Here is a 14,826-nt window from a genome sequence, read left to right as displayed (position 1 = left end):
AGCAAAGGAAATGGAGGAGAGGCATTAGAGAGAGAAGGAAACTCCCAGAAGCCAAGGGAAGAAGAGGCCCAAAATGCATAAGTCTGCTGAGAGATCCTCCAAGATGAAGATATTAGGCCACACTGAGTGTGGCATTGGTGACAGTTTAACTGGAAGTAGCCAGAAGCTAGTACAAAGGGGCTGAGGAGTGAGTGAGAGTTAAGGAAATGTAGATCTACTAAGTGCAACAAGCCCTTTGAGGAGACCATGCATGAAAAAGACAGTGCTGGTAGTAGTCAGGGTGGGGGGTGTACATCCCACCAAATGTTTTGTTTTTCTTAAAACTCATGAGAATGCTTAAACAACAGATGAATGTGCTTAAAAATCAGTAAGCAAGCTGAAGCAGAAAACAGATAACCTAATGAATGAATGAGTGAATAATAAATGTGTGAATGAACGAAACACACAAATGAGAATGGGTGTTGGTGTGAAGTTTCTGAGTGAAACCCAGAGGATGTGTCCTGCCCAGAAATCTTGGCATGGCCAAGGAAAACTCATGGGATAACCTCTCCAGAAATCAGTCTCCTCATCTACTCATCAAACAGGGGAATTTCTAAGGTTCCTTCCAGATTTAAAATTCTTTGTAACTATGAACTGCTTCTTGCTCTGAGGTTAATGTGATTAATTGCAGCAGATGGACTTTTTGTGATACACTTAATTTGTAATTTTGAGAACATGTCTAAACCTCCTTGAAATATATGATGGCTTCTTTGAGATTACTTCAGAGCTTGTTAAGTATCTGAAGAGAGACAAATTCCAGATGGTCTTAAAAGAGAATGCAGGGGAAATGACATTGTAAAAGGGGAGACAAAGCCATTTATTACAAAAAAAGAAAAACTAAAAGCTTCATTTAAATAAATCTCTGTGAATAAGAATCAATGAATGTTGGTTTCATATGAGATTTTTCTAATTTTAATATTTCAAATTAATTGAAAGAATAAGCATATAAATATTTCTAGTGACTTCTAAGCAGTATATGGACAATGATTAATAATATCACCATTAATTACAGTACTATATCTTCTTCCTCAAATTTTATAGGCAAATTTCTAAAGGCTACAGTATAAATACAGTCTTCTTTTTATACTAAATGTTGTCATATGAGTATTTTGGTGATAATAATATACAAAGACATTATTCTAAGTTATAAGTGATGAGAGACAACTATGTTCCCTAAAGTGCAATATAACATGAACTTAGAGACCACTGCAGCAATAAAAAAAGTGGGAGTGGGCCTTTGTTATTCCACTCCTACATTTTAATCACTTTACAACCCCACTCCCCACCCTACACACAGACCACAGACGGGATATAATCATCTCTGAAGAATGCTCTATGAAGGAGAGGTTTGCATCTTAGATATGACAGTTGGAGAAGCTGGGGTCTACAAGGACATATAATTTTCTGAAATGCCACTGAGAGGCTGGGGTGAAGGATGATGTGTAAGTCCTTATTTTGCTGCCTGACCCAGGCAAAAAGAAACTGTGTGTTATAACTTTCTTTCTAAATTAAAATCTCCTAAAAATACTTTTACTGAAATAGGTTATGATGATGGCATCATTTTGGGGGTCCTGATGGTCTGATTTCTCACAATGTGTCAGCATATAAGAATAGCTTAATATGCTTACAATATCATAACATTATTTAAGACACCTGAGTTATAATACTTTATCTAGACTATGGGAAATTAAGATCTGGCATGGTGTTTGTGGTACGTAAGAAAATTTCACTAAATGAATTCAAATAGGACATGTGGCATGTCACTGGGCATGAAAGACAGGCATTTTGCACCAATTCGATACTGCAGCAGGCATCACCATCAAAGCATGCCACCAGATTATCAGCCAGCATTTGCCAAGGGTAAAAATGCACTTGACACCTTACAAAAAAGCCACGTGGGCCCTCTCACTTTTCTTTTCAATATTTATAATTGAAATATATAGATTTACAATTTCCTGCATTAGATATATCACTTCAAGCCCTGTTTATTCTTGGTAAAGTGAAAATTGCAAACTTAAACTCTAGGACTAGAGAAAAAAGAAAACTGATTCAATCTTTGCTATTGATGTTTCTAGTTAGATAAGCCATCAAGAATTATTAGATGAACTGTGCATCAGCTGAGTATAGACCTTTGTAAAATTTCAAGGTGCTCCAGTCCCACCCCAAAGAAATTTTTAGAAGTATACATGGGTGATTGGCAGCTGATTTTTTTTTTCTTTTTTAAAACCTCATGGGGAGAAAGAAAAAGAGTCCTGTGTGGAACAGGTCTGTCCTTCCTACAGGAAATGCAGAAAGTGCATGAAATAACAGAGAGCAATTTAAGACAATAGATGATAATAATAAAGTCCATGGTACCAAATGGAAGGCTTTATAATAACTGGCCATACTATTAGAGGCTTTCTTTCCATTAAGCCTTGTCTTAGTTACTTTTCACATTGCTGAGACAAAAATACCTGACACCCAAAGTCAAGAGAGGAATAGCAAAGCAAGCAAGGGATCTTTTTTTTTTTTTGTATTAAATTCTTTTATTGGTACATTGTAGGTATACAACACAATTACATTTCTCATTGGGAATTGTACCTTTATATAATGCATCTTGGTTCTTATTTTTTCCCCATTCCTAGCCCTCCCTTCACGCCCTCCACCCTTCCCTATTTACAAAGACTTTATTTCCATTTTTTTCCATTTCTCATCATTTTTTCCTTTCCCTTCTTTCCTTTCCCCTGTGCCTCCCACTACCCCTACCCCTTTGGACCTTTTATTCCTATTTTACATTATCGACTATTCATTCTAATAATTGGTACATTTTAGGTATACAATATAATGACATTCATCATTGGAAATTTGCACCTTTACATAGTCTCTCTTGGTTCTTATTTTTCAACCTAAGCAAGGGATCTTAACAGTGAATTTCTGCCCCTTTTATACTATATCTGTGCAACCAGGATTAGGGCGGTGCCAAACCAACTGGTGCAGTGATTTAGTAATCACCCACCCTTAATCCCAGCACCACACACTCTAGATCCAGTTAGCTCTAAAAAAGCCCCACCTATGACTGCATGAGGCTTTGTGGAGACATCTAGACACAAGCCACAATGAGCCCAGTAGGCCATATTTGTTTGTTAGCAACAACTCTACTTATTCAGTGTTAGTAACAACCTCAACTATTCATTTCCAATCTCCAACACACTCCAAAGCTTTCACTATCCTATTTTTCCTCCCAAAGTGGCTCATATAAAATGCCTCCCTTGCATCTTTTCCTTGAGCTCCCACAGCCTCTTACCTCTAAGCCCTTTCCATACTGCTCATCCAAAAGCTTCCCTTTGGGTGAAAAATGCTATGCTGTCCTTCCCTTCTTGGTCCACACTACTCCTCCTCTGTGAGGCCAGCACTTCTTCCCTCTCACCTTCTACACCAAATTCATGCAACCAGCCCAGGGGCTCAAAGCCCTGCATCCCTGCCTACAAGTTCCACACACAGTGCTCCACCCCACCCCACCCCACCCTCAGACTTAGGGCTCCCACTACTTGACCTCCTCACCCAGGCCCTTTCCAATCCTTAGACATTTCCTCTGCACACTTTGGTTGCAGTATATCTAAGTCAGTTTTTCACTATATACCATTACGACACATTAATTCTTTCACTTCAGAATTTAGCTTACAGTTAATATCTCCCTTTTCAGAAGAATAAGGCTACCTATTGAGAGGAGATTTGGTTCTGCCCCTGATGGGACAAACACTCTCCACTTTGTGTCTTCATTGAGTGCCTATACCCTGGACAGAGTATGCAACATGTATTAAATAGAAAGTAAAAAGTAACGGGTGGACAGAAAAACATTAAAACTTGAAGCACCACAAAACTGATAGTGAATTTACCATTTTTCTCTCCAGTGCTCTTGGCTTGGTCTAGCAGGAAACTCAAGGGTAGTAATTAGTGCAAAACAAGGACTGTAGGAGAAGCCCTCTAGTTCAGGTTAGAAGAAGGGACAGAAGTGCTCTGACAGCAACAGTGGCAGCAGCAGGGCACGATGCAGGAAGGAGATCATCTGTCTGCCATCAGAGGAGCTGTGGTCCCCAAGATGATGGAGCAGACCCCTATTGCTTTATATTCCCTCTCTCTGTTCTGTCAGTTCTTGGTCCTGGACATGGGCTCAGCCGCACAAAGTAGAAAAAAGAGTAGAATAAATAAAGCTCCAGATTTCTAGTTGGAGGACAGAAAGAAGAATATCCAATGGAACTAGAAAGTTTTGGGGAGAGAGGGAAGAGGGAAATGCCTAGGAAAGTGACTTTACACAGTCAATTATGAAAGCCTGGGCTCACCACTATCTGTGCACACAACGATCTGATCCTCAACAACACTGTGAGACTCTGAGAACTGAGCTACGAGACAGGCACTTCCCAGATCTCAGGTTGGCCAAGGAGTGGAACACCCATTGCTATTGCAAAAGATTTTGAAAACTAAATAGACAATGGAATTTGAGCCAAAACCCAAACCGGCCAACTGTAATAAGAGTTGAATTCAATCAGATAAAGTGTAGGCCAAAACAAAAGTATCAATGTTTCCCATAGAACTTAAACAAAATCCACACACTTTCTCAACATAATATTCAAAATGTCCAGATACAATCTGTTATTAATCAGCAAAGAAAACATCAGAAAAATCTCAACATGGCAAAAAACCAATCAATGTAAGCTAAAGCTGAGAGGACAAAGATGTTAAAATTACCTGAAAAGGACTTTTGTTACTCTAAACATGTTCCCACAATTGCTTCAGTACTCTTGAATGGAAAGATAAAAAGTTCAACAATGAAATAAAAAGAAATAACTTAACCAAAATATAAACACATAAAAAAAGCATCACTGGATGGTCTAAAAAGCACAAGGGAAAGATAGAGAAAAAGTCAGTGAACTTGATGGTTCAACTGAAATTAATCTGAATAGAGAAAAATTACCAAAAATAAAAATAAACAGCCCCAGGGATCTATGGGACATTACTAAAATATCTGAATTTCATGTTATTGGAGTCCCAGAACAAGAGGAAAAAGGGTATAGTCCAGAAAAAAAATTGTACAACAAATAATGGATGAAAGCTTCCCAAACCTGGAGAGAGACACAAATCTATAGATTCCAGAAGCCTGACAAACTTCAAATAAACTTCAAGAAATCCATGCCAAAATACATTGTAAAATCACCTTATAGTTTATGAAGCTTAAGAAAGAACAGAGAAATTGTGAAAGACAAATGAGTGAAACAAAGGAAGAAAGCTGTAAAAAGAGATTGATAAAATTTCTCAAGTGCTGAAGTCTGTGCAGTAAGAAACTGATTTCAGTATGATTGGTTTTTGTTGGTTCTCATACTCAAGCATTCGTGGAAATCACCTGCTGAAACCAGAACCAGGCCACCTGGGCCACATTCCCAGGTTTCCTAACTCAGCAGATCTAGGGTGGATTTGGGAATTTGCAATTCTGACAGGTTCTCAGGAAATGCCGACTTTGCTGATCTGGGGAACTTTACTAGCTTTGGGTGTAAGAATACATAGGGCTTTAATCAAAAATATCTGTTGAAATCAGCCCATGTTAGTGACTGGCATCAGATTTTCAGGTCTCTAATCTGAGGAAGATATGTGATGGGTGCCTAGGGACAAGTACAAGGGAGTCTATAGGAGATGGACACTAACTAGTATTGTTGTGTAATGTGCACAAGGTCACTTGTATTAACTGGATACCTTGCCCAAACCACTGGAAGATCTATTTCTCTTTCTAGTTCCACTAAAATTCTTTTTTAATTTGTCACTGAACAACTCAGAGCAGTCCTCCAGCAGATGAAAATTTTATCAAAGGCGCCTCAGCTCCACTCTGCAGACAATCACCTGTTCCCTCTTTCAGAGTAGTTGAATAGATGCAAATATATTTTGGCACTCAAGCATAACATATTCAAATGCACCTAAGTGTGAATTTCCCAGATGCAGTTTCTGTAGCACTTCTAAAATGAGATGGATGTTCAATGGATCTGATAAACCAGCTAGTAGACTAAAGGATTCCACTGATATGAATGGAAAAATTAATTATATTCAACAACCATCAGCTTTAAAATAACATATTATAGTAAAAAGAAAATAATTAAAAACAAGAGAGTTGTTCTAGCAACCAGGGGACAAATGCTGAAATAGCTGTTGAATTACAATGTACTTGATGTTGTACCTTTTCCTATTAGATATATGGAAAAAAGGGAAATCTAGGGTCTAAACTTCCATCATGAAGAGCTCCAAGTCTATGGGTAAAACATGGTCAAATTCATACTTTTCTCTTTCCATGGAATCATTCTGTGGACTCAGATTATGGGATTAGGGGAGTGAGGTGAGCCAAGCTTTAGGTATAATGCTATTTTTCATATGCACTAAAAAAAAAACCCCAAGGAGAAAAGTATCATATGCCAGGCTTTAGCAACAGAGTTCATATGTCATTCAGTCCATGTTCCCAACATTAACAAGTCCTCTTCATTTTAGTGAAATGAAAAAATCTTCAAATTTAATGTAGGGGAAATAGTTTATGAATCTGGAAGAAGAAAATTAACAGACATAGGTATAAAACTTGCCCCTAGTGGTGACAATCTGCTAAATTTAGATAAATCTATTATTTGACATTAATGTGTGCTAAGTGATCTAGATAAAGAGGTGTTAATTACTACTTCTGGTTTTTAATGGACAGCCCAACTAACACATTTCCAAATAAGAGTAATTTACTAGTAAAGACATCTGAGTATAAATATCAGCATATACTGGAAATTGGTAGTCAAATTAGATACTGCTGGTAATACAAGGTATATAAGGGAGCCAGTTATTTGTAGAATCAATATAGCTAGAAATCATTGTAACTTGGATCTGCATTTTCTATTCTTGATACTTTTTCCTTCTGTAAAAGGAAAATGCTGCTTTGACCATGGATCCAGTCAATGGGCCAGATACCAGTAAGGTCGATTCTAAGTACCAAGACACAGTGGGTGAACAAGGGTCCTAGGGTAGTGACCACTTCAATAAACCAAGTACTGAGATTAGGACAACAAATATGGGAGGCCAGGATGGTTGGATTTCATGATCCTCAGGGCTCGGGGTATAATCCATATGTGGCCTGGAAAGCCAAAGAGGTAAAGCAGCACAGACATATGATTTAAGTTTCAGAGGGATAAAGCATGCATGTAACTATGAGCGATAATGAACAGTATGCTGTAATTTTTTGGTACAGTCTTCTGCTCCAATATGGCAGCTATACAGCTACTCCAGGGTCCATTTCCAAGAGTTTTGGCGTTTATCTGTTAATTTAGCAGATCTGACTTTGCAGAAATTACCTAGGTGAGAGAGCATGACTGTAAATAATGCTATAAGCAATTTAAATTTTTTTCATGGGGAAAAGCCAAGATAGGTTTTTGAGTACAAAAATCCTATTGTGTTTAATCCTGTTCCACATTTATTATGTTCTAATGAAGTCTGTATACTTTTCTGCTTTAGCTTTTTTTCCCCTTAGTTACAGATTATAGGTGATAATTTATATGTAGCAGTTGCAAACCCCACCTAATCTAACCCCCTCCTTGCTCTCCAGCAGCCACTCTTCTTCAGTCCCATTCACATCTTCATTTTTACTTTATATTGTCTTAATCACAAAAAAACAGAAAATGTCATTTTGTGTTTTAAAAATATGCCCCAATTCTCATCGTGGTAGTCATCAAATATCAAGATAGATTAGGTAGAGGATTCTAATCCATAATTTCTGGAAGACTGTAGATATCTTCCCCTGGTTAGGATTTTTCAGTTAAAGTTTGTGTAAGTAAAACAAGAAAAAAAAGTTACAATCTTGCTCTGCTTGTGTATTGCCTTGAATCAGAAAGTCATCTCACATTTCACTGCCCTAAGACTTGTTAATGACATTTATACTCAGTGCACAGCATTTTAACACCTTGGAACAAAGCATTTTTATGTCAGTTTCATTAACAGTGATACTGAGAAAGCTGCTCGGCAGCACAGCAGAGTGCCAGAGGAACCCAAGCCCATCTGATCAGAAAACCATGGCACCATGGTAATAAAACAATTAAGAGCACCCCTCAGGGAAAGACAAGTTCAATAATTAACTTTCAATGCCAATTAGTGCTACCACTTTCTTAGCACAAGTCATATCTATGATAGTAAGATCAAAATGTAGTTCCTAAATCGAGCCACTAAACTGAATATGTATATTCTTTATATGAACTTTCCAATTAGGCAAAAGTTTAAAATAAAATACTTAGTAAAAATATTGCATGGGTGATGTATTATTTATCTACTGAACTTTAATCCATAAGAGAATTAGAGACATAAGTAATTTCTTCAAACTAAATAAATAAACTAGCAATTCTTTTTTTTTTAAATGGGGAGTGGAGAGGGTAAAAAGATAATCTCTAAACTACCTGTCAAATTCTAGGTAGTACCTATATTAAACATTACATACTCTATAAGGAACCAAGGCTCTTTGGAGATCTGGTTGATTCCAGGAAGAGTACAGAAAGTACAAGATGTACCTGGAATATAAGGTGTCAGAAAGTAAGCAAGTTCTCACAGAAGGAAGACAAGCTTAAAGGGCACATCTTTAAGGAACTCCAACTGGCCAAATTTGGGACAATTCGAACATCAAAATAAATAATGGTAAAGCATACAGAGCCTACTGTATGAATAGCAAGTTCTGTGATCATAGATGATTTAGATAAATAAATGAATAAGTAAAGGGCAAGAACAAAAAGCTTTTATTATAGTAAAAGGCCAAATGGTAAATGTAGAAGAAATAATAAAACCACCTTTTGGCAACCATCAGAATAATAACTCAGAAAAAGAAAAACATGAATTCTAAAACCAATGGGTAAAAAAGTATGATAAAGAACATTTACAATCTCACTTCCCAGTATGTTTGAACAAGAAAAGGGGTAAAGAGTAACTTTACAGTGACAAAGCCTGGCCAGCTCTGCCTCAAGCAAGGGGCACAGTAACTAATGAGAATCATGTGATGGGACAGGAAAGACATAGTCATCAGTTCTCTGAGGTTCACATACATACATGATCAATCAATCAGTATGATCATGATAAACTATCAGATAAATACCACATCTACGAAGGGGGGAATTCTACAATGTAACTGGTCTGCACTTTTCCAAACTGTCTAAGTCATAAAGTTCTAGAAAGACCAAGTAAGTAAGTATTCCAGACTGAAAGAGCCTGGAAAGAGAGATGTGTCAACAAGATTCAATTCACAATGCTAGACCGATATGGGACACTGTTGAGACAAATGGGAAAATTTAAGTAGGATCTCAGGATTGGTGTTGGTGGGAATGAACTAACCTGAGTTTCCTAATTTGGATATTGCATTGTAGTTATATAGGAAAATGTGACTTTGTAAAGAAAATATATATCGAAATATTCAGGAGTGATGGAGAAATACTACAGTTAGGATCTTGAATGTCCTCCAAAAGCCCATGTGTTGAAGGCTTGGTCCCCAGGGTGGCATGAATGGGAGGTGGTAGAACTCTTAAGAGGTGGGGCCTGGCAGCAGGTGTTCAGGTAAATGAGAGTGCGCCCTTGGACAGGAGAGCAGAATCTCAGCCCCTTCCTTTCCTCTCTTTTACTTGCTGAGGGAAGCGGTTTTTCTCTGCTGTGATCAAGATGTGCTGCTTCTCTATAGGCCCCATCTAATCAATCGATCGTGGATGGGAACCTCCAAAACTGTGAGCCAAATAAAGCTTTTCTCTTTACAAGTGGAGTATCTTCCATGATTGTTATAGTGGTGGAAAGCTAACACAGACATTTACTTTCAAATGGTTCTGCAATTAAAAAGTTGTGTTCCATTCTTGCACATTTTCTCTAATATTGAAATTATTTCCAAACACAAAAAGACATAACACCAAATTCTCTATGTATAACTATTCATAAAAACATAAATAATGTAAATAAAATCTTAAAGAAACCCTTCTGCTGAAGTATTGCATTTGAGAAGCACTTTTTAACTTTAAAAAATCCCTTGATATCATTTTCCATAACAGTAATAACTTTTAAGATGATTACATATATGTTCATGTTTAATTCAACAAGAAAATGAATACTAAAAAAGAAGCCCTCCAGCAAAACAAAACAGAAAATAGCATAATAAAGCAAACAGTCTTCACCCTTTTATACCTAAACAGTAGTTAATTCTAAGATGCACCTGTCCTCACACTGCCTCATCTTGTTTTCTTGAATAATATATACAAAGAACTCTGAAAACCAAAGACCAGATACCTTGATTTAGATGTGTGGCCTCCATGATCTGGACACCATTCACAGAGCACTGAGAACCACTCAGGGGTATTAGCGTCACTGTTCCCCCAACATTTTCGAAGACACAGTGCTCACTCTCCAAGTCAAGGCCATGAAGAACTAATTTGGAAAAACAAAGAAGAAAGATTTGTATCTACCACAATGGCGTTCAATCATTTAGCTACTGATTTTATATTTGGAAAATTCTCTTTTCTACAAAAGGATTGTGAAGTGAACATTTATGGTTAGAGTAAGAAAACTAAAATGTAGGGCTTCTGACAAAATGGAGGTACCATTCGACTGCCAGTTCAAAGTGTCCAGATAGCACCTGCATAAGAAAACAAGTTCTGGGACATCTACTTATTTTTTCCTCAGGGAGAGGAGAGTCGAGTAACTTGTTTCAACTGAGTGCCACTGAGCTGCGCTGTTCAATTCTAAATAAGTTTCTTCTAGAAGTCACCCAAAGCCCACAGAAAAATGGAAGAGTAAAAGGGCATTGTGGGTCTAGGACTTGGAATTACCTCCATACTAACAGATAACATATTCCAGGAACAGAAACCAGAGGCAAACTTGACCTGGCAAGGATCTCAGAAGGCTTAAGAAGTCTGCAGAAGCTGTGCTAGGGGCCCTTGGCCACAACATTTGCCAATTCTGAGCCCCTTGGAGCACATGGTCGCTGAGGTTTACCTAATCATGACTACCTTGGTTACTCTTGTCTGAGGAATGGCCAGGCACAGATGAAATGTATGGTTGGAGGCAAAGTTGTTGGCTAGTAACTCAGGAATACAGACCAAGTGGCTTTGCTCCCTCCACAGAATGCATTACTGAACTTCTCTGGGCACAGAGAACATGTGTTCTTACCAGTTGTCATCATTTACAGCTACCATGAAGGTCAGATGCATAATTCAACCAGAGGCCTGCTGCCAAGACCTACTCAATAATACTTGAACCTGGGGACTTCTGGGATTGGTTTTCAGCTCTCCCAGGCTATCCACAGTAAATAGAGAATACACACAGGATTGGCTGGAATTGGCTTGATTAATAGCTTATATCTGGCAACCAAACAGGTTCATAGCCAGCAATTCTCAAAACATCTGAAACAATATAATTCTTCCCCCGTCAATCCCCTCCTTCCCCCACACACATCTACATCCACCACCACCTTCTCCTCTACAAACTGCCTACATGATGTTCTGGAAGCCAGGCCAGCACTCATCTGCTCAGCCCTAATGACTGGTTGTCTGTGGGCTTTGTGCAGACCTCTGGGAAACAAGGCAAGTCAGGCCTTCTAACGTGTGTATGCTACTGTGTCATAATCTATGTGCAGGTAAGTGTCTATATGCTTCCTTGAAAGGGCTGTAGATTCTTTGCAGCCTTTGACATATTTTCATCAATTGCCATCTCACTGTGACAACTGAAAGACCTCGTAAGGGAGAAATAAATGAAGGGTGATAGAAGGAATTCACAGTTCCATTTTGTTCACTAAAATAATTGCACTGTTATTTACTTGAGTACTGTTCAAACTTACAGAGATACATACACTGTACTGGCCAATACTATACTTGAAAATATTTATTTTTTATAATTACTTCAGTGTCATTCAAAAGAAAGTTCTTTGTTAAATATGCTTTTAAAAATTCAGTGGGAAGAAAAAATTGATGAGTCTCACCAATATCTTGCTCCATTGAAGCATCTTCTCTACCAACATATGTCTGACCTTCCTGGAAAGAAAAGTCAAAGAACATTTCTTAGTGAGAACAGGGGCCTGCTTCTCCTCTCCTCACTGAACCCAAGCAGCGTGATAGCCGATGAGATGAGCAAGCTGTGGGCAAGGCATGGTCTCCATACAGAGAACTCACTGAGGCTCTGCCCAACAGCCCTGAGGCATGGAAAATGACAGTGCCACTCCTGAGGCTGCTGCTCAGCTATGGTTAAGCTTTGACCTGGCATGTGTCACCAATTCACTCATTCCAGCAGTGTCACTGATGTCCCTGATCCTTGCTGGGGAGGCTCTCCGCCCATGGCTGACTTTGTGTTGTGTCTGAAGGTATGGTACATGGGAGGCCAATACAGCATCATTCCTAGCTTAGGTCATAGACCCGAGAGGACATTAAGGTCAAGGTCACAGGCACAACCATCAAAATGGAACTTTGCTTGCTGGACATGAGTAACCTACTCAGAACCAAATCCAGCAATAAAGGCAGGAGGCACTAACTTATAATGACTGCGAGGACCTAGGAAACTGTATACACAACAAATCCCAGCTCTGGGCATTGTAACTTTTACTTCTTCTGTTTTTCGGCCTTTTTGTTCCTTGCTTTCTTTTTCCTTCTTCTACAAAACAGAAGCCAAAAGACTGACTCACCATTTAGTTTTCAAACTACTGCACATGAACATGGGAACTTCAAAAGACCACAGAATCCCAATGAACTGCTGAAAATCCACAAAGGGCTCAAAGATTTATTGTACAGTCTTTAATTTAATAGTTGTATTCATGGCCATAAAGTATTACAATAAACCTTGCTAGTGTCTAAAGAGAAAACGGGAAACAAAATTAGAACATTCCACTGACGCAGATTCTACCTTCAAGTGATATAAGATGATTCCAGTGCTCAGAAGGTCATCATCAATGCCAATCAGGTGAGGTAGTTCGGAATCCAAAACAACCCCAATCCCTTCCTTCCTAAGAGCTAGCGTCTGTTCCTAAAATTAGAGAAAGGAGAAATGGCAAAGGTTACTTTGGGGAAAGAGAATTTCATATTAAGTGTTCCTTAGATTGTTAAATTAAAAAAAAAATTATTTCTTATAAATAATTGCAAGACAAATGGCCTTTCAGCTTCATGTTGAAATCCTGGAAGGTGGTAAGCAAAGTGAATATGGAACATATAAAAAGTTCAATACATAATGAATTATATAGCTTGATATATAACTTTTTCAAACCCAATCTCAAAAGCCACTTTCCTCAGGAAAAATTTTAGGATCACCCACCACAAAGTAATCTTTCTTTCTTCTTCCGAACGTTTTACTTCACTTAAAATCTAGAAGTCTCCTTGATTGCTGGCTCTTCTCACCCATTACCACAGTACACTGTTATGTCCTCAAGCACAACTCTTTGATGTGCATTAGGCATCCTGGCACCAGGGGTACCTCTGTCTCCTGCATCACTGGCTTCTCCTGTCTTCTGAGCATTCCCCACTACCTACAAGTCTATTAGAGATCACCTACCAACAACCACTCCCCCCACCACCTCCCTGAGCCTGGCATCTCCCTCAGCTACCACCAATTTCTGTGTGCCCCCTAAAAGAAAATCACCTCAAAATATGACTCCCCAATTCCTACCATCTCTTTAAACCTTCCATTGCGACTGTCATCCTCAGGTCTCTGCCTAAACTCACTCCCTTAAAAAGCTCATCTTGACTTCTTACTTACCTGCCATCTACATGCTTAGGCTTCTCAAAATCACCAGAGCAGATCTCTTCTGAAACCATATACGTATGTAAATATACCTGTACTGGTCACTATCCCACCACTGGGACCCAACACCGGCAACTTAGAGGAGGAGAGGTTTATTTGGCTCACAGTTTCAGGGTATTCAATCTATGGGTGGCTGGCTCCAAGGCAGAAACAGTATGGTAAAAGGTTACGGCAGAGGAAGGCTGCTCATACCACAGCGGCCAGGAAGCAGAGAGAGGAGGGAGGACCCAGCCAGAGAAAAACATCCCTCCAGATCACAGTCCCACATCTGACAAGGTCCTGTCTCCTAACAGCACATTTAGCCATGAACTAATCAATGGATTATCTACTAATGATCACAACACCCCCATGACTCAACCACTTTCCAAATACATGAGACTTTTGAGAAATATTTTAGATCTAAACCATAACAATACCCATATAACTCAATATACCTGTGTGGATGCCAAACATTCAGCTCATCTTTAATACAAAAAATCACAACCCTGACCTACAGACTGGCCCATCACAGTGAATGCCAACTTTCCAGCAGTTATTCAGACCAAAATTCATGGCTATATTTCACTCTTTTCTTTTTCTAGTCTAAACCCTACATCCATAGTGCTGACTCTTACCTTGAAAATGTGCCCCACACCTAGTAATGTCAAGCCACCTGCACCACTCTGCCCTGCCCCAATCATCATCCTCTTTCACAGTGATCTGCCTGTCACTTATACCCTGTGATATCGCACACACAGAAAGCAGAGGATGTCAGAGCAGGCTTCTCCTCTACTCACATCTCTTAAGTGGCTTCCCATTTCACTGAGTTAAAAGCCCAAACTCTTCACAATGCTTCACAAGCTTGACCTTGCTGACCTGCACCAGGCCTTGCTGACCTCCACTGTCTCCTGTGGGGCCCCTGCTCACTAGACCTCTCACTTACCAGTCTGCCTCCTCTCAGGACCTCATTCACTGCTCTTCTTCTGCCTTCCTGTCATTCTATTACTGCTCTTGCCTGAGAGCAGG

General features: G+C 39.0%; 1 protein-coding gene across 14 annotated transcripts in view; it reads right to left on the bottom strand.

Annotated features, from left to right (window-relative positions):
- The window catches only part of LOC101707293 (kinesin-like protein KIF16B), a 333,418-nt gene that overhangs the window by 186,857 nt on the left and 131,735 nt on the right, over window positions 1-14,826 (bottom strand). For all 14 annotated transcript variants that reach the window (XR_015442054.1, XM_087189045.1, XM_021255092.2 and 11 more), the window contains exons 13-15: window positions 12,931-13,050; window positions 12,017-12,068; window positions 10,330-10,467 (exon numbers count right to left, since the gene is read on the bottom strand). Coding sequence is in view for 13 of the 14 variants with exons in the window: in XM_087189045.1 (XP_087045171.1) it covers window positions 10,330-10,467; window positions 12,017-12,068; window positions 12,931-13,050 (310 nt within the window). In the remaining variant the exon portion in view is untranslated. The remainder of the gene's footprint in view (window positions 1-10,329; window positions 10,468-12,016; window positions 12,069-12,930; window positions 13,051-14,826) is intronic.

Source organism: Heterocephalus glaber, unplaced genomic scaffold, assembly GCF_053883595.1.
Source record: "Heterocephalus glaber isolate CG9 unplaced genomic scaffold, H.glaber_assembly_v1.0 deba00001532, whole genome shotgun sequence".
In the NCBI taxonomy this organism is placed as follows: domain Eukaryota; kingdom Metazoa; phylum Chordata; class Mammalia; order Rodentia; family Bathyergidae; genus Heterocephalus; species Heterocephalus glaber.
The sequence above is the reverse complement of the archived record's forward strand: the minus strand, read 5'-3'. Positions and strand labels throughout refer to the sequence as shown.